This window comes from Balaenoptera musculus, chromosome 15, assembly GCF_009873245.2.
Source record: "Balaenoptera musculus isolate JJ_BM4_2016_0621 chromosome 15, mBalMus1.pri.v3, whole genome shotgun sequence".
In the NCBI taxonomy this organism is placed as follows: Eukaryota; Metazoa; Chordata; class Mammalia; order Artiodactyla; family Balaenopteridae; genus Balaenoptera; species Balaenoptera musculus.
Genome location: NC_045799.1, coordinates 61,122,343 through 61,148,051, shown reverse-complemented (window position 1 = coordinate 61,148,051; position 25,709 = coordinate 61,122,343). Strand labels below are relative to the sequence as shown.

Below are 25,709 nucleotides of genomic sequence, written 5' to 3'. Positions count from 1 at the left end.
CCAGGCCAGGCCATGGTCTCCTCCGGTCTAGCCTTTTCTCTGGCTCAGATCAAGGATGCCCTGTCCAGCCCCTGCCCTGGCTTCTGGGGCTCCTTAGAGAGCATCTGATCCATCTTCTCTCACCAAGCTGCCATTTCCTTGATGACATCCCTTGGGGGAGGCTATTAGATTTCTCAAATGCTTGCAGGAGTAAGAGGTAGCCATGTAGTTTGTGGATATCTCAATTAGAAACATTTTCCTTACCTTAAACCAAAAGCTTTTTCTATTTGGATTTGGAACATTAAAGGCTACTCATTCTCAAAAAACACACATCTGTTCAGACCAATGTCACACCTTTAAAAAAATATTTTCCCAGAGTGATTCTATTGATCTGAACTGACCAGGTCATAAAAATATTTCCCAGTAAACAGTAAAGCAGTCACCCACCCATGGACAATGGAAATTTTACAAGGGGAAAAAAAAAATCATGATTCCAAGGGAAGGGAGAAATCTTGTACATGGGGGAGGGGGAGAGAGTGTTTCAGTTCTATTGCTGGTGTTTTATGTTATATTTCTTTATAAACATAAAAGCAGTTTTCTTCACATTTCTAATATTCTATTAAACCCCTGAAAAGCAACTGGAGATGGTGGAGAAGCAGGGGAAGAGAAAAGGAAATGTGTGTTGATGTATATAAACCCTGGAGTGAATCAGACTACAGGTGCATCTTGATGTGACCCTCCCCAGCAGCTTCCTCTCTCCATCTTTCCTGAGGGCTAGTAGATATTCCCCCACTCAGAGAAGCCTCTGGATCTTCAAAGGCCTTTGATTCCTTCATACTGATCTTCTACGTATTTACCTTATGAGTTTTTCAAAAGCTTCCTTTTCTTTCCGCAAAGCAGTGAGATAGCGTTGTTCCTCGGTTGAACCTCCGTATATAAGAAAGTAAACCCTGCAAGTTAACACAGAACTCTTTTAGGCTGCAAACACATAATTTTTAACCCCTGGAAGGAAGAGCATGGCATTTGAAATCAGCAACCTAGAGTGTTCAAATAATAAATATTTGACTGAGAAGAAAAGGTTCCATTAATCACACACTTACTAAAATTAAGCAGACTAAACCCCACCTGTTAAAGGTCTCATTACCACATGGGTTATTTTTTTCTTCTTCTTTCATCAAAAGGAGGAACAGAGTTTAGGTAAACACTGAAATATAACAAAGAGGGATAGAATAATTCTTTCCTCATAACTATAAACAAATCAGAAAACACAATCTTAGCGGCTTCTCTTTTTTCAATTTTTTTCTTTGCATCTCTGCCAAACAATCGTTTAAAAAGTTGGATGGTGGTTATAAAGGCCAGCTTATGAAAGTTCATGTTAGTGAAAAATAAACAAATGAAATCTATATGACCTTTATCTTCACAAGTAATTTCTCAGTTCCTTTTTATTCATGTCTTAACAGAACCGAGTCATCACACATTTTATATAAACACACAGACAGAGAAGACATGGATTATATCAAGCTCCTCAAGAAATAATTTGACATATTCTTTTAGAAAAAGCCAGCTTTCCTATCTTGCTGGTTGCTAAGAAGCTGAATGAAGCACCTCCTCTGCCCCTTTTCTTCACCTTCTATCAGAGACATTTTCCCTTTTTAGCCCTCGATTTTTCTTTTGGTCTTCATTTTCCTAGTTTATATTTCTTTGAAGTGCGGGCAGGGAAAAAACCATTGGCCAATGAGTCCAGAGACCTGAGCTCTTCCACGAATGTATCATGTGGCCAAGGGCAAGTCATTCACCATTTCTGGGCCTCAGTTTCCCATTGATGGATCAAGTGGTTGAACTCTGAGGTCCCTTCTGGTTCTGACCTTTTGTTTCTAAATATCACACTATTCCATATTCAGGCAACAGAGAACTTTTGTGCACACAAGCTATCTCCAATGTTGATCAACAGCAAAGTATGAAAAATTTATCAGCCTATAATTATTTTACCAGCTTTGTCTCATCTCTTCATCCTGCGTTATTTCTGGTCCACCTCCTCCGTTCACCTCTACTCTGAAAGGTTGCATTCGTTAAACTGGCTAGAAAGGTTTCTTTTGGCTCTGCTTTTGGTTCAGGCTGAGTTCAGGACATTAACTTTGCCGTTTATTTCCCTCAGATAATTGGAGAGCCAGAACACTATATTCTTTGGGAGGCATCATTTTCTCATCTGATATTTCTTGAAACTCAAGAAAACGTGGTACAATAATTCCCCAAATACTTTAGTTTTATGTGGCTGTAACTTAGAGTCACTTTTTCAGATTTACAAGAAAGATGTTTTAGAATTATGAAATTTAGCTGAGTCATAATTACATTAACATTTGGTAGAAGTTAGGATATTGTAAATTTCCTAGGCTTGTTCAGAGACGGTGCCCCATAGGCTACAACCGATGCATAAAGAATATGGCACAGAACAGCAGAAGAGCAAGTAACAAGAAGGGGGTCATTCCCTAAGATTCCTGGATCCACTACAACATTCGACCTCCTTCCCATGCGTACTTTCCAGACTCGTACTTCCCAGACTGATCAGAATGCCAAGTAAGGTTTCATAAACTCAACCAACATCATAACAATGTAACGTTAAAGATAAGAAAGCCCATGGGCAACTGGTCTATCTGTGCTAAATCCTAAAGAACTGTGAAATTGAAGCCCATGAGATCGCAGTTCATATTCCTTACAACTTGCCTCAGGGGTTTCCCGGGCCGACTTGCCCTGTAAATTTCAAGCTGACGCACGAAGGTCAGCTCTGCGTCGTACAGGACCACGTATCTTGGCTCCACCTCGTGGAGCACCCGTGTCAGAGCGTAGGGGTCGCTGCAGCCCAGGAGTGGGTGGATAATGGTGAGGGGGTCTTTCATGATTCCGTACGCGGCATCAGAGGACACGTTTAAGTCAAACTCCTCGTGCTTAATTTCTTCTAAGCAGCTTTCAGGGCTACTGCTTAGGTCTCTCGGACAGCCCTCCTCGACAGCCCCCTCCTCCTCCAGTTCTTCAGATTGTTCCATCATCTGAGTTAAAGTCAGCCTTGGTTTCTTCTTTTTGAGAGCCCTCTCTTTGGCAGAAGCCCTGTCTTTGTTTCGGAGGCCTTTGGGCCTTTTGTTGGATTTCATAATTCTCTTTGAGCCATCCTCCTTCCTAAACCTCATCCACACGTCTTCGGCTTTGCTGTCCTTCTCAAAGGTTTTCCTGTAGAGCCTCAACAAGAAGGTCTCTGCTCCGACAGCGATGTACTCTCGCAGCTGGGAACAGGTCCTGTCATCACTTGCGCAAATGAGAACGTGTCCTAAAATTAGAAACAGCGTTATGTCCTGATTACCTCACTTGTCGCCTTACCCCACGCACCCCCTCGTCCCTTCCCCCACAGAGACACAGCTCACCACTTGGCGCTAAAGATACTTTACAAGTTGTTTAAAAAGGGTCTCGGATGCTTATCAAAGGCTTTCACCTCTCTGGCAGGATTACTTAAATCTTCTGGATAAAGGTGAAGCCAGAAATATTTAGTGTCTTACGAAGTATAGCTGTGGTATAATGGAGGCTTTAAAGAAGCTCTTTTTAATTAATAATTTTCCAGAGGATCTGGAAATACCAAAATAAATTCCAAATGGATTATACAGTCAAATGTTAAATGATACATCATGAAAAAAAAGATGACTATTTTCCATCTCCCCATATGAGGATGATTTTCCAGGCTTACAAGCAATGGAAGAAACCTCAGAAAAGACTGATATCTGTGAGAAGATATCAATTGATCAATCAATTGACTGACTCTATGAGAATAAAAAACTGCATTAAAAAAGCTAAAGACAGGCTGCTCCCAAGCCTTTTGAGATGGACCACATTTTGTCTATGGAATGTGCATCTCTAAATAAATCCACTTCTTGCCTAAAAAAAAAAAAGAAGCTAAACACAAAAAATCAACTTTATGCAACTATGATAAATGTTAATATCTTTAATATATAAAAAGCTGATACAAACTGAGGACACACTCTAAACCAGCAAAGCAAACTAAGACAATTCACAAAAGAAGAAATGCATCTGAGAAAAAACTGAGCTCCCCAAGCATCAAAATTTGAAACAAGATAACATTTTTCTCTGAGCAAATGAATAAAATTGTTATACATATGTAATATATGTAGATACACACACAAATATATACAGAATCGCCAGTCATTACTAGCTGGGTGAAAAAAGATAAGCTCTTATACTTCCAAAAGAAATGAAAATTGATAAAAACTTTCTATAAATCAATGGGGTAATATGACTTGAGAACTCTAAAAATGTCAGTATCATTTGGCTCATTAATTCTATATCCAGAAATTATATCTACACTATAACTTTAACAATGTGAAACAGAAAATACACAAAAGAAAACCAGGAAGGAAATATGCCAATGTTAACAGTGGCTGCTAGATGTAATTTTTTCCCCTTCTTTATTCTCTATGCTTTTTTTCTAAGTGCACATGTATGACTTTGGGTCTTAAATCACAGCACCATAAGTTCTGGGATAATATCACAGCATAATTACTCATATAAGGATTATGTGCTTGCCTTTATTGCTTTAAAGGGGTTCAAAGTCTCAATATTTATTTATTTATTTATTTATGGCTGTGTTGGGTCTTCGTTTCTGTGCGAGGGCTTTCTCTAGTTGCGGCAAGTGGGGGCCACTCCTCATCGCGGTGCGCGGGCCTCTCACTATCGCGGCCTCTCTTGTTGCGGAGCACAGGCTCCAGACACGCAGGCTCAGTAGTTGTGGCTCACGGGCTCAGTTGCTCCGCGGCATGTGGGATCTTCCCAGACCAGGGCTCGAACCCGTGTCCCCTGCATTAGCAGGCAGATTCTCAACCACTGCGCCACCAGGGAAGCCCGATTTTTGATTTTTTTTTTTTTTTTTTTTAACATCTTCACTGGAGCACAATTGCCCCACAATGGTGTGTCAGTTTCTGCTCCACAGTAAAGTGAATCAGCCACACACACACACACATCCCCATATTCCCTCCCTCCTGCACCTCCTCCCCACCCTCCCCATCCCACCCCTCCCTCCAGGTGGTCACAAAGCACTGAGCCGATTCCCCGCACTGTGCGGCCACCTCCCACCAGCTATCCATCCTACACTTGGTAGTGTGTACACATGTCAGTGCCACTCTCTCACCTCGTCCCAGCCCACCCCTCCCCCTCCCCACGTCCCCAAGTCCACTCTCCACGCCTGCGTCTCCACTCCTGTCCTGCCCCTAGCTTCCTCAGAGCCGCCCCTTTTTCTTTCTTTTTTCTATGTTCCACACACATGCGCCAGCGCACGGCACCTGCTCCTCTCCCTCCGACCCACTTCACCCGCACGACAGACCCCAGGGCCGTCCACCCACCACAAACAGCTCAACTGCGTCTCCTCCCGTGGCTGAGCGACACTCCACTGTGTATATGTGCCACATACTCCCCTCAACAGATACTTTTTAAAATTTAGTTTTATTTTCTATCTGGTTTTATTTTTAAAACTTAATTCAGGTTCAGTCTACAGTTCAGGTTCAGTCTACTAGTATACTTGTGTTTGAAGAGAGTAGCCCTAAAACTTGAAATTTTTTTAGCACTAGGTCAATGTCATTCCATAATACAGTTGAGGCTTCTTTGAAAAGACACTTGCTAAGAACCTAAAACTTAAGCCCATTAGCTTTCTCCTGGAGGATTCCAGATTTAAAGCCTGGTAAATATGTATGTAGAGATTTTGCTGCATCTTTTTTTTTTTTAATTGAAGTATAGTTGATTTACAATGTTGTGTGAATTTCTGCTGTACAGCAAAGTGATTCAGTTGTACACACACACACACACATTCTTTTTTATATTGTTTTCCATTACGGTTTATCACAGGATATTGAACATAGTTCCCTGTGCTATACAGTAGGACCTTGTTGTTTTTATCCATTCTATATATAATAGTTGATTAGTTGCACCTTTAAATAGAAGTCCTGAGAACCCAACCAGTGAAACAACCTGCTTTCATGAATATACAATGATTCAACCTGGAGAAAATCACATCAAATGAACAGACAGGCACTTGTCACTAAGACTTCAGTGTTCATGTGGCACTTACTCTTCTACATTTGATAAAGAAGATAATAGTATAAATTATTTGCAAAGAGTTAATCAAAAAGACTCATTTGCTAGATTCTGAACGCAAATATCATCATCTCCTTTTTTCCTACCTGGACCACCAAGGGCTTCACTCTCCGTATTCTCTGCCTCAATTTCTTTCAATACTTCCGAGAGTGCTTCCCATTTTGGGTTGCTTTCTAGGACCAGTTCCTTTCTTGTTTCTGTATAGAAATAAAAGACAACCTCATTCTATGTTATAATATTTATCCATAAAGTATTCCAAAGGCTTTTAAAACAACAGATAACACAGGCATCATTCCATAAACCCACTCCTTTGAGCTTCCTTCATAATACTCTATAGATAAAATCTGCTTCTTTGAGAAAGGTCTCCTTATGGTCTAAATGAAGACACTTCAAACCAACATTAACACAGGTTCCATAATGCCTTGAGAGAAAGTGATATGCGTTGTCACTAGTAAGAGATGATAATGTGTTAGTTGTCAACTGTGACATTATATATAAACTGCTACACAAAATAAAGGACTTGGTATTTCTTATTTCTAAAATAACAGTATTTATTATTTCTAAAATACCCAAGATTTTCACAATCCTGAACATGGGATATAAGCAGACAACAATAAAACTTTTTTTTTTTTTTTTTTTTTATTTATTTTTGGCTGTGTTGGGTCTTCGGTTCGTGCGAGGGCTTTCTGTAGTTGTGGCAAGCGGGGGCCACTCTTCATCGCGGTGCGGGGACCGCTCTTCATCGCGGTGCGCGGGCCTTTCACTATCGCGGCCCCTCCCGTTGCGGGGCACAGGCTCCAGACACGCAGGCTCAGTAGTTGTGGCTCACGGGCCCAGCTGCTCCGTGGCATGTGGGATCCCCCTAGACCAGGGCTCGAACCCGTGTCCCCTGCATTAGCAGGCAGATTCTCAACCACTGCGCCACCAGGGAAGCCCAACAATAAAACTTTTATTTCTGTAAGTACTCAAACATATTACTAATGTATTTAATTAAGTTTTGAAATAGACCTTTGAACTAGGCAGAAAGTAAACATTAACCCTATCCCATGCTTTAAAAAACCAACAAGGGGCTTCCCTGGTGGCGCAGTGGTTGAGAATCTGCCTGCTAATGCAGGGGACACGGGTTCGAGCCCTGGTCTGGGAAGATCCCACATGCCGCGGAGCAACTAGGCCTGTGAGCCACAATTACTGAGCCTGCGCGTCTGGAGCCTGTGCTCCGCAACAAGAGAGGCCACGATAGTGAGAGGCCCGCGCACCGCGATGAAGAGTGGCCCCCGCTCACCGCAACTAGAGAAAGCCCTTGCACAGAAACGAAGACCCAACACAGCCAAAAAAAAAAAAAAAAAAAAAACCAACGATATTTATTATACCTACTAGATGAGTGTGAAATAAAATCCATTATTTGCCTCATTCTAGTATTTATGTCCCCTAAAAGCTAAAACGGATGTTAAAACGTCCCACTAAGACTTCAAGTCCCCAAATAGTAATTATTCCGAAGTTAAAAAAAAAAACTATAATTCCTACGTAGTAGTAAGAACACTCTTTTTTGCATTACGTCTCAGTTGCAGCGTGCGGGATCTTTCGTTGCAGCACGCGGGCTCTTCATTGTGGTGTGCGGACTTCTCTCTAGTTGTGGCATGGTGGTTTTCTCTTCTCTCGTTGTGGCACAAGGGCTCCAGAGCGCATGGGCTCTGTAGTTGGCGGCACACAGGCTCACTAGTTGAGGCGTGCGAGCTCAGTTGTGGCATGCAGGCTTAGTTGCCCCATGGCATGTGGGAATCTTAGTTCCCTGACCAGGGATTGAACCCGCATCCCCTGCATTGGAAGGCGGATTCTTTACCACTGGACCACCAGGGAAGTCCTAGCAAGAATACTCTTGATTGATATTTGGCATTTGTTATTTGGAATCCCCTGGCAATGAATCCATACCAAATACTTTTACCATACATTATATATGTTACATATAACATATAATTAACACGCAGTCACACATTTTTCACACAGCCGAAGGAGATTTAAAGTTATACTGTAGTAACTTGATAAGCATTTCCACACCAAATACTTAAATAAAAGACACGTTTGAAGACTTAAGCATACAAGATACCTTGCTCTTCTTTAATCTCCAGTTTTTCAGGCAGTTTGCCTTTTTTACTCATTTTGGCATCTGGAACATGATAAACCCTTGCTCGAGCATTTACAAACATTGAGGTGCTGGAGTCAAGAAACAGCCAACCTAATAAGGAAAGTTTAAAAAAAAAGCCTTCAATTTATAGTTTACTTCAGAGAATCTCTGAAGGTCACATGATCTGTTTATCAACCGGTCACCAGCTTATTCATCTCCCAACCACACCTTCTCCCTTGTTATGGCCTCTGTCACTGTTTGGCTAGACCGTGGTTTTCAAAGTACAGCCTATAGACCCCTGGGGGCCCCCAAGATGTTTTTAGGGGGGAAGGGGTCTGTGACCTCAAAACTACTCTCATAATAATACTAACTCATTATTTGACTTTTTTCCACTGTGTTGACATTTCCAATGATGGTGCAAAAGCATCGGCGGGTATCGCTGCTGGTGCCCAAGCACAGATGAAGGCAGTGGAACCAAAGCATACTAGCAGTCAGTATGTTCCTCAATGCTATGCATTTGTAGTTTATTACTCAAGAATATTCCTGGTGAAGCAGTTAAGAAATATTATTTGTATTAAATCTTGGCCCCAGGGCCCCTGGACCACACTTTAGAAAACACTGGTTTACCCAGACAGTGAGAAAGATCACAGTAGTGGGGGAAGGATGTGACTGGTAGAAAAACAAGACGGTGGACAGCCGTGTATGTATGTTTCCCTACAAACATCTTCTTCTCATTCTTCAGCACTTCAGCTGATGAAACTCCATATTCCCTTCCTGTTTCTTCGGGGAATATTAATTTTAAGTTCATAACAACTAAACTTCCAGAACACAACCTATTTCTAAGTTGGGGACTGCCTGTGATATACACAGTCTTTTCTAGAAATAAAATTGCTTGGAATGGATATGAATATTTATTATTATACAGAACAGAAGTAAGTGGAAACATTAGCTATCAATAAAACCTACATCCTTGTGCTATGAACATAAAAGGTAATTTGAAATCTTAGTATACCATGTAGCTGAATATAGCACTCCCCACACCCGATTCCCCCCAGAAACCCAGTACTTCATTCAAATGAGCTCTTAGGATAATATTAGTATTTTTATCTCCCACCTGAATTCTGACCAAATGCCTTCTCTGTTGCTCTGAGAGATTCCAGAAGATTAAGAAATGTGATGCAATCATACTGAGAAAGATATTGCAGCAAAGTTCGTAATATCTTCAAATCCTGAACCAAGGATTTAGTCTTGGCTCCAAGCTGGTGCCACAAAGGATCCAGATAATGGCGGATTGTCTAAAACAAGAAAAAAATTAGGACTGCTAAAAGATGTTCAATATAGCTATAATACAAATTATACTTTCAACAAACATTATCCCTTGTATACATAAAAATGGTTAAAATGGTAAACTTTGTTATGTATATTTTGCCAAATAAAACATGATCTCCTGAGGAAGTGGATAGAAAATTTAAGTTCATAAGATTCTAATAATAATGTTTAATTTTTCAAATATAGAGCAGAGTGTCATCACTAGAATCTTTATGATCAGATAGACTCAATTCATAGTTACCCATATTTACATTATTAGGAGAAAAAAGGCCTGATAAACATCAGATGATCAATTATTTGCTTTTATGAAGAATGAAAGCATGTAGCTCAGATACATTCAATTTCTGCCAAGTTTGGTCGAGACCCCATCCTGGGTGGACAGAGATGTGAGATCCAGCTGCACGAGGAAGCAGAGCACATAAACTAGGGATACTACATGGAATCAAATTAAATAACAGTGGACCTTAGTCTGTTGGTATAATAAAATATTTAGTTTTTTTCTTTAAGTGTGATTCATGTATAGGAAAATATTTGTTAAATTAACAACTAACTAAATTTGAATACTTTTTAAGATCCTGAAGTTGCCTAAAACACAGAACAGCTTTATGTATATACTATGTAGGTATCTACATATCCACAGCTATACATATGCACGTTTCCTTCACAAGCTGATTCTGTAACTAAAAGGGATAATGTAGCATGATTCAGAAGCGGTTTTACTACATAGCATCTTGTCTAACATGTTTAATACTGAGCAGGAGTAATATATATTTGGATGACCAAATAATCTATTGTCCAAACTGGAACTCTTGTGAAAATGAAATGATACTATTAATAATTACTCCAGGATAACAGGCAGATACTGGGACTGTCCTAGATAAACTGGGACATATAACTCTTTTGTATATCATCTTTTGTATATCATCTTTTGTAAAAATCATCTACATGCTTCTTTTGTAAAATCATCTACAAATTTTCTAACAAGTGCAAATTATGTCTATATTTTGTTTTGGTTACTAAAAGAACACCTAAAACAATACTTTGACTTTCACTGGGCAGGTGATGATAAACAGAAATTTAGTGCAAAACATATCTGGTTATATTTTGGTTTTCTAGGGACATATACATTCTACCAAAAGAATGTCAGAGTTTTTTTTTTTGGTATACAATGCACTAAATTATAATAAACTTTACTTTAAAAACAGAGGCACACAACACATGGAATTACTTTTATGTATCATTATTTCATAGTAAAATGACTTTGGCAGAATCAGAAAAATGAGGACTTAAATTTTCTTTTTTTAAAAATCAATATGCATTACTTCCAGTGACAAAGAGGTTGATTCAGAGTTTGAAAGAAAAGAACTTGTTCTATCAAAATATGAAAAAAAAGCTGCCTGGAATTTTTAAAAAGTCAGCATTTTCTGTAGGTACAATTCAATCTTAGACATTTACATATCGGAATTAATATTGATCTATGATGAAAAAATTAGTTAGATAAAAATTCCTTGCACTAAAGTCTTACCATTTTCTCAATCCAGAATGTAATTTTAAGACAGAGCAAGTTTCACATTCCTCAGTAATCAAAACTCATCCAAATTATTTTTATTCCAAATAAGAGATCATAAATTTTGAAGGATTCTTATGTAAACTTTTCTACCTGCAGCTATCCAAATGGTGCTATTTCAGAGCAAAATGTTATTCAGCGTTCTCTTACATATACTTAAAATAAGAGATAATCACCATATAACTGCAAAAATTTGTGCTTATATGCCAATCAACGTATTCTACTACAAATTACTTTCCAGTAAACCAAAGAAACTACTTTAAATCACCTCCAATTTAATTTAAAAATAACAGCAAATTCCTATTAAGAACATTGTAAATATTAAAATAACTTGCATTCTTAAAAATTACAACATAACAAACGGTGCTTAAAAAGGAAAAGAAATAGAGTACCTTGTCAAAAGGTTTTCCAATAGCATTTTCTAAAGATAAATCTTCAACTTCAAGCGACGGGTTATGGCATTTTAGTTCCTTTAGACATGCATTTAGAATGTCCAGAATAGCAGTCTGTATAGCAAGCATGGCAGGTGTCATAGAAACATGAATTTCTACGACTTCGGGTTTATGCTGTTCTAAAAATGAGTTTACTGCTACATGGAACCTAAAGAGACAAACATTTTTCAAATTTTTTCTAGAGTTGCAAGAGCTATGTGTTTCTGGTCTCAGTTTAATACTCTAATAGCTTTTTGTAACTGCAACTAAGAAACAAAACGGAAAGCCAAATGACAGTGTTTTCAGGAATACTTTCAACCTCTATGAATGGAAGTATTACTCAAATAAGGCAGGGATCAGCAAATTATGGTCTGCGCTAAACCCAGTGCCTGTTTTTACAAATAGTCTTATTGGCACGCAGCCACACCCACTGTTTATGTATTGTCTATGCCTGCTTTCACACTGTCACAGCAGAGTTGAATAATTGTGACAGGTGCATGGCCTGCAAAGCCTAAAATATTTACTCTCTGGCCCTTTACAGGAAAAGTGTGTCAATCCCTGAAGTAAGGTATAATCAGAAAAGGAAAAAGACTGCAATAACTACTCTCAAATACCATACAGTATAACCAAAATACATATTAGCATAGGTTGCAAAATGTTTTGAAAATTGATACCTTATGTTTTTCCTAGAAATTTACATAAATTTTTCAAAATCTTGGTGCTTTATTTCCCTCAAAGTGGAAGTTGGAATCTTAGCCAGTAAATCTGCAGTTCACCTAAAGCTGTTGTGTATGTGAGCCTCTAGATCCCTGAGTGGTTTCACTAAATGTACAAGAAAGTGACAGCCCTGGGCTACCAGAAAAATAACTATCAAATCTCTCTCTCCTGTTAAAAGAATCACAAATGTGGTGACCATTTATTTATATTTGGATGCACTTGTTATGAACCTGGCTAGCGTGTATCAAGTGCAATGACAGTAAATTTTACATTACAGGGCAAAATTAAATTCTGGCAGGTTCTCTCGCAGAAACTGGTCACATAATGCTATTTACCTTGGCCACAGATACAGCTTCCTTACGAAAAGATTTCTCATCACTCTCTCCACATGACAAAAGCCGGTGTCAAAGGCAATAGCGTTGTCTGTGAAAGCTTTAATAAAACCACGTTTGTTTTTCTGTCGGAAGAGGCGCAAGATGAATGCTTCTTGACAAGACTCGATTATTCTGTGAGCTCTATACACCAAGATGCCTGGGCAGGGTGGAGGGGGGAATCATAATTTAAAGTACAGAAAAGACGTGTCATTTTCATGCTCGCTTTCATTGATTCATCACAGTTTTCTTGAATGCCTACTTGAGCATGGGCAAGCTCTGTTCGAGGTTGGGGATACAGCCATGAACAAAACACGTAAAGCTGTCCTGTGGCATTTACAATAAACAATACAAATAAGTTAAATATTTAGTAGGTTAGAAGGGATAAGTGCTGAGGAGAAAAAACGGATCAGAGGAAGAAGAGAGAGAGTATGCGAGGGGTGGTAGTTTGCAATTCTCTTATTTAATCTTTTTAAAAATTGAAGTACAGTTGACGTACAATATAAGTTACAGATGTACGATATAGTGATTCACAATTTTTAAAGGTTATACTTCATTTATAGTTATTATAAAATATTGGCTATACTCCCCGTGTTGTACAATATAGCCTTGTGGCTTATAATAGTTTGTACCTCTTACTCCCCTACCCCTATCTGGCCCCTCCCCTTCCCTCTCCCCACTGGTAACCACTCACTTGTTCTCTGTATCTGTGGGTCTGCTTCTTTTTTGTTATATTCACTAGTTTGTTGTATTTTTTAGGGTTTGCAATTTTAGATAGGGTGACCTCACTGAGGTCTTGAGTAAAGCCTGGATGGAGACGAGGAGGTGAGCCTTGTGACCATGTGGGCCAAGGGAGTTCCGGGCAAGGGAATGATAAGAGCAAAGGCCCTGGGGTGGGGCATGTCTGGCCTGGTGGAGGAAGAATTTCTGAAAGCAAAGCAGGTCACTCATTCTTTTATGTATGAGTCAGATGTGAACTATGCAAAATAGCTGCCTTTCAGAAGTTTGGGCAACATCTCCATCACTTATTAGAAGAATTCAACTTTCAGAATCAGAGTATACTCAATTGAAAGGTAAATTAGTCCATCTGAAATAAAAATCTTTAACGAATATGCTTAAACATCTGTTTTGTGGGGTGGGTGTGATAATGACACCTCTGAATCTCAAAAACAAGGACAACCATATGTGTTTCCTTAATTATAAAATTAGAGTACTGGACCAGATGATCTCTCATACGTATGTATGATACACACATGCCATTGTGGTGCAGTGGGATTCATGGAAAATTAGGGAGAGACATGAGATGACATAAGAGTGCATAGATGTCATTTCTGGATCAAAAACTCAATTATTCTATGACAATTCTCAGTCTTTTAGACCTAAACCAAGCCAGTTACCATATATATTTGCTATAAATGCACTCGCATGTTTTTGCTCCCACTCTCATCACTCCTAGGATGTGGAAGATGACACCAATAGTAACCCAAGACTCCTAGTAGTTCAATAGACTCAATTCAGATTCTACTATTTTGGTGTTTAAATTTTAGATTGAGGTGGATGGAGCTAAAATTTATTCTAGCTAAGCAAATTGTTTTTCAAATATGGTAAAAATTAACAGTGCTATTTAGGACTTTGTAGACAAAAGATTTTCAGTAACACCAGTATGTGTACATAACTAATTTACTGCTCATAAAATATTCCGTACCTAGCAGGTAGGTTTTTCCAAGTACTCTATTGGGCCAGAGTTGTTGTCCTGGACTGAAATATGACATAAAGTTAGAAATAATAAAAATGGACTTCAAAAGAAAAGGTGAATCTCAAGTTAAGAAAATGGTGTGCTCCAAAAGGTTGTTATTTCTTTTGGAATCTAGAAGGAGGAGGAGAAGAGAACTAATATTCTATCCCGGGCACTGGGGTTAGGTACTTCTATAGATTTTTATTTCATTGAATCCTCACAATAACTCTATGGGGTAGGTACTACTATGAGACCAGGAAAGGGAAGCAACTTGACCAAGGTCACTTCGCAAGTAAATGGCAGACCAAAGGTTCCAAATCATGAGTGCCTGAGAACAAAGCCATGTCCTTCCTGTTAAATGACATCATCCGAGGACCACACCGCCCCCTTTAAAAAAATACAAGCAGGTTAGGTTTCTGGGGCAATTCTAGTCCCACATTTTTATGCTCCCACAACACTTTGTATCTCATGCTGCACTGTAATTACTTCTTTACACCTGTCTCCTCCACTAAATTGCTTGAGGACCAGAACATCATAAGTAGTAATCAGAGAATGCTTACTGTGTGCCATGCGTGATGCTAAGAATTTTACATACATTATCTCAGTTCATCCTCGCAATAATCCTAGGAGGAAGGTACTATTACGTCTCCAATTTACAGATGAGAAAACCGAGTCATACAGAAATGAAGAAACTTGCCCAAGGTCACACAGCTGGCAGCTGGTGAAGGTGAGCTCAGACCCAGAAGCCACCTAACTCAGGAGCGCACCCTACCGTCCTGTCGTCTTTCTGTCTTCAGCACCGACCTCATTCCTGCCAAATAAGGGACGGTTACTCAACGCAACGTTTACTAACATTTAATGTTAATAATGTTGAATGAATATAAAGCTGAATTACAGCACCGGGTACACAAATCTAACATGTAACCTTTTTTTTTAAAGTTTCCCACGGAAAGTGTGTTCTGAGTTCTATTTAGAGATGTCAGGATCTGTTTTAACAATGAAAGCATCCTCCTGCCCCATTCTTTTGAAAGTACAATCTGGGGAGATATTTTCACAGTTCTCCCACTATTGAGGAGTTGTGTTGGCAGGGACGCCTAGGGTGGGGTATGGTGGTGACATTGGGTAGTGACAGGGGAACAAGTTAGGGCTGGTACATTCAAGATTTTCTAGGGGGTTCCATGCTTCTGGGACACTCTGGTCCGTAAGAGCTATGGTGAAAGTTCCTCCAGGGGCTGGGGGGTTGAGGGGGTACAGGATGATCCCAGGGGGTGTGGCATTTGAAGGAATTCATTTCTGCCACTCATTTGCATTCCATTCAGCCAAGCAGCAGTAACAGCTCCAGCTTCATTACTGGCTGGGACTTGATCAGAAACAGGAATGGCATTTTGCACTTTTTAATTAGGAACTACCTATAAACTATACTTTGGATATTTCTTTGATTCAGATTGCTCTCTGCCTAATTAGGTTGAAGTGTTACTGGGAGACACAGAGTAATACTGACATCTAGTGGTCATTTCAATACATTTTTTTTTCGTTTTATCAACTGAAAAAATAAGGAAACATAAAGCTAAATTTATAAGAAAGCAGCAAACAGTAAAAGACTTTACAATGTATCAAGATTTCTAGTTATAAAGAGCCAATTTTTTGCTATTATTTATGATTTACTATGTACCAGGCAGTATACTAAGCAATTATTTATTTTACCTCATTTAATCCTTGATAACTTTACAAGGCACTATTTTCTCAATTTAAGCAATGAGAAAACTGAGGCTTGTGAAAATTAAGTACAGTAACTTGCTTGTAAGCAGTGGCATTACCCTTCAAAGTCAAGTGAGTCTGACCTCAGCTGTACAGCCCTGCCAGGGCTTATAACAATGATAAATACAAAAGTATAACAAAACTTTCCAATAATCAGTTCACCATGAACCATATAAAACATTCATTCATACATTTATGCATTAAATATTTCTTGAGGGTCTTCTAGGTTCAGGGCAACGTGAAAGATATGGTAGGAAGGACAATTATGAATTCCAGAACCTCTCTGCCCTTCGAAAGTTCATTAAAAATTGTTGTAAATACATGCATCACTCACCCAATATGTATGTGTTTGGTGCCTACTATGTACCAGTTACTTGTCCTGGGATGAACAAGTTGTTCCTTACTCTTAGGAAGCTTGTCATCTCATGAGCAAGACAGACAAACAAATAGGCAAATACAGTGTGGTGTTCTGAAGTGCTCTCGCTGGGGAGAAGCATGGGGAAATCAGAAAAGGTTTCCAAAAGGACAAATAATAATGAAAAATGACTCCTTTTCTATATTAATTCTGGCTAAAATGAAATCATTCTTCTCAAAATAATTAAGCAACTAATTGGTTTAATTTCAATCATGGGAGAGAGGTGGGATCAAGATGGTGGAGTAGGAAGACCCTGAGCTCACCACTCCCCATGAACGGATCAAAACTACAACCACATGCAGAGCAACTCTCTGAGAACGACCTGAAGACTAGTAGAACGGCTCTTTTACAACCAAGGCTGTGAAGAAAGAACCCCATGGAGTCTGGTAGCAGGGGAGGAAAAGAGATCTAGTTGGACCCACGCCCCTGGTGGGTGACCCAGTAAAGGACGGGGATGTCACAAGCTCAGGGATCCTCCCTAAAGAGTGAGGGGTTTGAGGCCCACATCAATACCCTAGCCTGGGGTCCAGCACTGGGAAGACAGGCCCCCCTGGCTGGTTTGGAAACCAGTGGGGCTAACCAGTGGGCTGTAGGAAACCAAGACTCCACTCTTGAAGAGAGTGAGTAAGCACAGACTTGTTTGCTCCCAGTCTCAGCAGAGGCAGCAGACTGAAAACTGCCTGGTGCTCTGGCAGCCCTGTCTGACCACCCCAGCCTACACCAAGCTCTTAATCCAGCCCCTCCTGCTCCAGCCCTATCCCCCACCAAGGTAGCTCTGCCAGTGGACCCTGGGAGAAGACGCGGCCTGTGCCCTCTTCATATTCAGCTCTCTCACCAAAACCACTGGGCACACGCAGACTGCACAGGGACACTCCCACACAGGGACATGGATTCAAGACTGGGATAGGTAACTGTTTTGCCTAACTTCATAGGGACAAACAGAGAAAGTCAAATAAAATGAGAAGACAGAAGAATATGTTCCAAACAAAAGAACAATGTAAAGTCCTGAGAAAAAACCCTAATGAACAGAGATAAGTAATTTACATGATAAAGAGTTTAAAGCAAGAGTCATAAAAATGCTCACTGAACTTGGGAAAAGAATAGAGGAATATAGTGAGAGCTTCAACAAAGAACTAGAAAAATATTTAAAAAAACCAATCAGAACTGAAGAATACAATAACTAAAATGAAAAATACCCTAGAAAGACTTAAGTCCTTACTTAAGTAAATTTAAGAAGACTGCAATTATATCAAGGATATTTTCCAACCACAACAGTATGAAATTACAAATCAATTTTGGGAAGAAAAATGGAAAAATACAAACACATGAAGACTAAATAAGATGCTACTAAAAAGCCAATGGGTCAACAAAGAAATCAAATAGGAAATTAAAAAATACCTTGAGAGGAATGAAAACAGAAACATAACTTTCCAGAATCTATCTGATGCAGTAAAAGCAGTTCTAAGAGGGAAGTTTATAGTGATACAGGCCTACCTCAAGGAACAAGAAAAAACTCAAATAAACAACCTAATTTTCTATTTAAAGGAATTGATCCTTTAGCCAGACTCATCAAGAAAAAAAGAGGAAGGGCCCAAATAAATAAATCAGAATTGAAAGAAACAAACTTACAACTGATATCACAGAAATACAAATAATCATAAGAGAATATACTAAGAGTTATATGCCAACAAATTGGACAACCTATAAGAAATGGATAAACCCCTATAAACACACAATCTTCTAATACTGAATCAGGAAGAAATAAAATATTTAAAGAGACCAATTACTAGTAATAAATTGAATCACTACCAAAAAATCCCAACAAAGAAAAGTCTAGGACCAGATGACTTCACAGGAGAATTCCACCAAACATTTTAGGAGAGTTAATACCTATCCTTCTCAAACTATCCAAAAAATTGAAGAGGACAGAACACTTCCCAACTCATTCTATGAGCCCAGCATTATCCTGATACCAAAACCAGACAAAGATACTACAAAAAAAAGAAAATTAAGGGCCAATATCCCTGATGAACATAGATGTAAAATCCTCAATAAAATATTAGCAAACTGAATTCAACAACATATAAAAAGGATCGTACATCATGACCAAGTGGGATTTATTTCAGGGATGCAAGGATAGTTCAATATTGAACCTTGATTTGTGGATATTGAACCATTAACAAAATGAAGGATATGAATCACATAATCATTTCAACAGATACAGAAAAAGCATTTGACAAAATTCAAAATCCATTCATGATAAAAACTCTCAACAAAGTTGGTATAGAGGGAACATATCTCAACATAATAAAAGCCATTTATAACAAACCCACAGCTAATGTTATACTCAATGGTGAAAGCTAAAATCTTTTCCTCTAAGATCAGGGACACGACAAGGATGTCCACTCTCACCACTTCTATTTAACATAATATTGAAAGGCCTAGCCTCAGCAATCAGACAAGAAGAAGAAATAAAAGGTATCCAAACTGGAAGTGAAGAAGTAACACTCACTATCTGCAGATGACATACTATATATAGAAAACCCTTAAGACTCCACCAAAAAACGATTAGAATATATAAATTCAGTAAATTCAGTGAAGTTGTAGAATATAAGATTAATATAGAAATCTGTTGTATTTCTATACACTAAGAATGAGGTATCAGAAACAGAAATCAAGAAACAATCCCATTTACAACTGAATGAAAAAGAATAAAATACCTAAGAATAAATTTAGGTATTAAATTAAGTAAATTAAATTATTTATAAATTTAATATGGAGGTGAAAGATCTGTACTCTGAAAACTATAAGACATTGATCAAAGAAATTGAAGACAATACAAATAAATGGAAATATACCCTTTGTTCATGAATTGGAAGAATATTGTTAAAATGTCCATATTACCCAAAGCAATCTACAGATTTAATGCAATCCTCATCAAAATACCTATGACATTTTTCATAGAACTAGAACAAATAATCCTAAATTTTGATTGGAATCACAAAAGACTCTAAATAGCCAAAGCAATCTTGAGAAAAAAGGACAACACTGAAGGTATCATGTTCCCTGACTTGAGACTATACTACAAAGTTACAGTAATCAAAACAGCATGTACTGTCCCAAAACTAGACACAGAGATCAATGCAACAAAATAGAAAGCTCCCAAATAAACTCATGCACATGATCAATTAATCTACGGCAGAGTAGTCAAGAATATACAATGGGGAAAAGACAGTCTCTTCAATAACTGGTGTTGGGAAATCTGGACAACTACATGTAAAAGAAAGAAATTAGAAGATTTTTCTCACACCATATACAAAAATAAAGTCAAAATGGATTAGAGACCTAACTGTAAGACCTGAAACCATAAAACTCCTAGGAGAAAACATAGGGTGTATGCTCTCTGACATCTGTCTTAGCAATAATTTTTGGATCTGTCTCCTTAGGCAAGGGAAACAAAAACAAAAATAAACTAAAAAGTTTTTGCACAGCGAAGGAAACCAACCAACAAAACGAAAAAGCAACCTACTGAATGGGAGAAGATATTTGCAAACAATAAGTTCAGTAAGAGATTAATATCTAAAATATACCAAAAACTCATACAACTCAACATCAAAAAACCAAAGAACCTGATTAAAACATGGGCAGAGGATCTGAATAGGCATTTTTCCAAAGAAGACATACAGATGGCCAACAGACACAGACAACGAGATATCACCTCGCACCTAACAGAATGTCTGTTGTGAAAAAGACAAGAAATAACAAGTGTTTTTTGAGGGTGTGGAGAAAAAGGAACCCTTGTGTACTCTTGGTGGGAATGTAAATTGGTGCAGCCACTATGGAAAACAGTATGGAGGTTCCTCAGAAAACTAAAAAGAGAAGTACCATATGATTCAGCAATTCCACTCCTGGGTATTTATTTGAAGAAAACAAAAACATTAACTTAAAAAGATATATGCACCCCAATGTTCATAGAAGCATTATTTACAACAGCCAAGATACGGAAGCAACTAAAGTGTCCATGGATAGATTAATGGATAAAGAAGATGTGGAATATATATACAATGGAACATCACTCAGCCATAAAAAAGAATGAAATTTTGCCACGTGCCACAACATGGATGGACCTGGAGGGTATTTTGCTAAGTGAAGTAGTCAGGCAGAGAAAGACAAATACTGTGTTTTCACTTTCATGTGGAATCTAAAAAATAAAACAAAGGAACAAATATAACAAAACAGAAACAGACAACAAACTAGTGGTTACCAGTGAGGAGAGGGATGGGGGGAGAGGCAAAAGAGGTGAAGGGGATTAAGAGGTACAAACTATTAGGTATAAAAGAAACAAGTTAAGGATGTAATGTACAGCACAGGGAATATAGTCAATATTTATAATAAATTTGTATGGAGCATAATCTATAAAAATACTGAATTACTATACACCTGAAACCAATATAATATTGTATGCTCACTATACTGAAAAAAATTTTTTTGAAAATTTCAAATCATGGGAAAAAAATAATCTTTAAAGAGGAAAACCAAACTATTTTAGGAAACATATCAAGAATATTTATAAACATTTCAAATCTGAGTAGTTTCTAAAAGCAAATGCCTGTCAATTACTAAGTATTTACTGAATATGAGCTTAGAAAACAAGGAAACGTCAATCTTACATTTAGTTTCTTATTCAGGCCATAAATATTTACTAAGCATCCAAAATGTGTCAGGTATTGTGTTAACACCTGGAAGCACAATGTTGAACAAAAACATCCAATGCTGTTCACAAGAAGGTTCTAGTTTAGAGTTTAGCAGAGGGAACAGACACATACAGAAAAAAAGAAAGTGCAAACGTACATACAAATAACAATAAGGTTTCAAATTCTTACCGGTAATTAAATCTGAAGGTATTCTGTCAGTCAAGAAATCAACCACAAGTATTCGACTTGTTGCAAATATCACACCGCCTTGTGTGTACACCTCATAGCGATTGCTACTTGTGATTTCATTTGTTACACGGCGAGGGAGATGTTCAACTCCTTCTATCTTCAGCTGATTGATAAAATACTCCTAAATTAAATCAAACTTGATTAGTAGACCGTTTAATAGAGGGCAGTTTTTATTAGGTTACCAGTATTTGTATTTAAAATGATATGCTGCCTTTTTCAGAGATCATGAACTTAATAATGAACATACAAACTAAATTACTACTTTACGCTGATCAACCAAACAATCGACATTTATCTAAGGTTTTGTTTTTGTTTTAGGGTTTGCACTAAGGACTCATTGCACTTGAGATGTTATTAGCAGTTTAACGACAACAAAAAAGACTTTTAAAATCCTGAGTTAAAAGACTTCTGCTACCTAGAAAATACTGCCCACCAGAGGCAACTTTGCAAGCAAGTGTAAATACCATGTGAGAAGACAACAAGGGAATCCTTTCCCCAGGTGGTGTTTTAGACTATTAGTTCTGTCCTGCTCCACCCTAGAGGGGATTTCATCATGTCAATGGGACCCTTGGTCCTTTAAGTTTGATACCACCTTTCCTGGGGGGCCCTGTGTTGTGCTAAGCCCTAGTCAAGCACTAGGGATACCTAGATGGATCAGTCAAGGAGTGTGTGGTCACTCTTCTCAGGGGGCATTTTCCTTCTGGCCATCTGCTCTAGGTATCTAAGGGCTCATCAGAGTTGTCAGATCAAGCTGTGTCACCTGTCACTACCCCTCAGCAGAGGTGTATCCCCCTTCTGTCTTCCTCAGTGTTCTCCACTCTCCCTAACCCAGGTACCCTTCCCCAATGCCCTCAGCTTCCAGCTCCCCTCCCTTCTGACCCTACGCCCCTCTTCCCACAGCCCGGGTGAACCCACAGTCCCTCCTCTTCCCTACAGGGTTCTCCCCAGCCTCAGCGTCTCCTTTCACGTCTCCCCATTCCCTTCAGAGATTCCTCCATCCCCATCAATGTTCCCTTTTAGGGACCTCACTCCTCTACCTCCAGCCAGTCCCTTAGTACCCAACTTTAGGACTGCCTCGTCATTCCCTTCCACATCCTCCATCAGGCAACTCCCCACCCTCTTCGGAGACCTCCAATCCCTCCCACCTCCACGCTTCTCAAATGACTCCCCTACTCCTCTCAGAGACCCTCCAACCCTTTCAGGTCCTCGAACCCGTGTCAGGGTCCTGCCTCCTCCGTGGGACCCCGCCCACCGTCTCAGCGTCCCCGCACCCGCGTCAGGGGCCTGCATCTGTCTCAGGGACCCCTATTCAACGCCTTCCCGCCCGCGTCAGGGACCCGCATCGCCCTCAGAAGCCTGGCCTCCGCGCCGAGGCCTGCGTCTGCTCCGGAGGCCCCCGGCGCTCCCGGGGTCCCCTCCCCCCGCGCGGGCGGCCGCACCTCCTCGGCCGGCTGCGTGTTGAGCACCAGCACCAGGCACGCCGGGTGGCAGTGCAGCCGGAGGAAGTGGTAGAGGAGCCGGTCCGCGCCGAGCCCGCGGGCGCACACTACCAGCCCGTCCGCCTCCAGTAGTTCCAGCACCAGCTGCCGCTCATACTCCAACAGCGGCGCCATTGCTGTCTCTCGAGCCGGCAAGCCCGGCTCCATGGGCGCCCTTCAGGGCCGCGGCCGAACGTAGCCGAAGAGAGCCGAGTCCGAGACGAGAGCCGGCCGAACTCAGCCGAAGAGAGCCGAGTCCGAGACGAGAGCCGGCCGAACGCAGCCGAAGAGAGCCGAGCCCTGGAAGACGAGCGAGGCCGAATTCAGCCGAAGAGGAGCTGAGAGGAGCCGAGAGGAACCGAAGATTCGTAGAGTCGCGGGGAGGTGCTAGCGCTCCCAACAGTTGTCTCTTCCAGGCTTCAGGCTGCGCCCCAGGAGTCTTCAGTTATTTCACCTTGTCTGTACCTTCGATTTCAGAGTCAGGCGGCCTAGACCTAGACCTAGACCTGGACCTGGAACACAAGCTACCACAAAGCGAGAGGGGAGAATTAAACCCAAGAAGCTTAGTTCCCCGACCTTGACAATTGAAAAAGTTAATTGTCAATCTAAGGATTGCGCCTAGAATTGGTAGCACCTGCTTCCCAGGGTGAGGTTTGCTCCTTTCTTTTGCAATGGGCCCCTCTTTTAAAAAAATTTTGAATAAGCAGCATAGCTTACTAATTTTAGGCTCTTGTTTCTCTCGGAAAGTCTTGAATACAATTAGCTATGTGAAAAGTCGCAATCAGGTATTCCAGCGGCCGCCGCGACCCGTCTTCCACTAGGGGGACACCTTCGGTAGTATTGGTATACCTAGAAACGCCTGTTATCTAACTAGAGAAATTGTTCTGTGTCGACGTCCCTTTTCCCCAATCTTCATTGTTAGAAAATTAAAAATACTGTATAAGTAAGGAAAAATAAAAACCACTTCTTATTCCATTACCCAGAAATAACCACTGTAACATCATGATATCTACACTTTTAGTTGTTTTTTTTTTTTTTTCGGTATATAGAAGTTCTCTCACCACACAGAATTCTTTTGCTGATGTAATAAGCAACCCTGACTTAAATCCCGGGTTTGTCACTATTATTTGACAAGCCTCTGAACATGGTATTTAATATTCTTTTACAAAATCCTTTTACATGGCTGATGAGATTTCTGCAATGAGGATGTACCATACTTATTTACCCAGCTCCTTATTAGTGGACATTTAGTCTGTTTCCGTTCCCCGTGTCATATTATAAATAATATTTCACTGAGTATCTTTGGACATAAATTCAACCATGCCCCTAAGATGCACTTTAGAAGTGGATACTTACTAGGATAAAGAGAACAAACATATATAAGGCTTTTCATTATATTCATAGTGCTACATTGCCCTCTAGAAAGCCTGTACCAATTTACATTCACATCAGAAGTTTACAAGAAGATCTGTTTCTCTACCTCTTACTGCTTAATCCAGTGTTTTACATTTACATTTTGTCAAGATTAAAACAGTATATAGTAATTTCTAAATGCTGGTCAAATGGAAAAGACTCTGGAGACCTTCTCCATACAGCAGTTCCTATGAGACAGATATGAATCCCTCCACTTTTGCAACTGAGAAATGGAGGCTCAGGGAGGTTATGTGACTTGGGCAAGACCACCGAGCTAGTTAGTGTATTTCTTAGATTTAGTTCAGGACATGATAAGTAGGGACTCAACACATATGTAGGGTAGGCATGTTGAAGTGACAACGCTGAAATTCAAACATGATTCCGCAGCTGTGATATGCAAAGTAATGGCTCTCCAACGATGTCCACGTCCTAATCCCTGGAACCTGTGAATATATTACCTTATGTGGCAAACAGGACTTTGCAGATGTGATGAAGTTAGAGATTTCAAGATGGGGAGATTATCTTGGATTATCAAGGTGGGCCCAATGTAATTACAACAGTCCATAAAAGGGAAGGAGAGAGACAAGAGGGTCAGAGTCAGAGAAGGAGATGTGACAAGAAGCAGAGGTTGGAATGCTGTGGAAGGGGCCACAAGCCAAAGAATGCAGCCTTTAGTAGCTGAAAAAGGCAAGGAAATGAATTCTGTAAAGCCTCCAGAAGGAACACGTCCCTGCCAACCCATTTTGCACTTCTGACCCCCAGAACTGGAAGATAATGAACTGTTTTAAGCCATGACATTTGTGGTAATTTGTTATAGCAGCAACAGGAAACTAATACACAAACATTCACTATTTCTACTACACTGAGCTCTAAAGATGAAGTCCCCAGCTGGTGAAAACAAAACAAAACAAAGCAAAATAAAACAAAGCATATGAGAGTATATAATGATACAATAATTTTGAAGGGTGCTTGGTCAATATATACAGAAATTAAAATATCTATATAGATCCATATACACGTGATATTTACCCCACAAATGTTTATTTGGCACTCACTATGTGTCAGTAAACAAAACAGGTAAAATCTGTGCCACCATAGAACTTATATTCTAATGGGGAACTTGCGTATGAAGGTGTTTATTCATCATATAATTTTGTGAACTATCATTATTTCTCAGGCATTTCTCCTGAATTTCCAATACTCGGAGACTAGTCAGAACTTCTTCCTGCATCCCATAAGTGGGATATCATACAACAATTATAAGCTGTAGGTGACAAGATACCCAATCCATGCTATTACATACTAAA

The 25,709-nt window shown here is 39.6% G+C and overlaps 1 protein-coding gene across 1 annotated transcript in view; it reads right to left on the bottom strand.

The window, feature by feature from the left end:
- The window catches only part of ERCC4 (ERCC excision repair 4, endonuclease catalytic subunit), a 37,210-nt gene extending 14,024 nt beyond the window's left edge, over window positions 1-23,186 (bottom strand). Inside the window, exons 1-9 of the mRNA XM_036826562.1 lie at window positions 22,951-23,186; window positions 21,452-21,632; window positions 12,625-12,820; window positions 11,534-11,741; window positions 9,360-9,540; window positions 8,228-8,356; window positions 6,210-6,320; window positions 2,701-3,298; window positions 837-929 (exon numbers count right to left, since the gene is read on the bottom strand). Of these exons, the coding sequence (XP_036682457.1) occupies window positions 837-929; window positions 2,701-3,298; window positions 6,210-6,320; window positions 8,228-8,356; window positions 9,360-9,540; window positions 11,534-11,741; window positions 12,625-12,820; window positions 21,452-21,632; window positions 22,951-23,157 (1,904 nt within the window). The 5' untranslated portion in view covers window positions 23,158-23,186. The remainder of the gene's footprint in view (window positions 1-836; window positions 930-2,700; window positions 3,299-6,209; window positions 6,321-8,227; window positions 8,357-9,359; window positions 9,541-11,533; window positions 11,742-12,624; window positions 12,821-21,451; window positions 21,633-22,950) is intronic.
- Window positions 23,187-25,709: the final 2,523 nt, after the last annotated feature.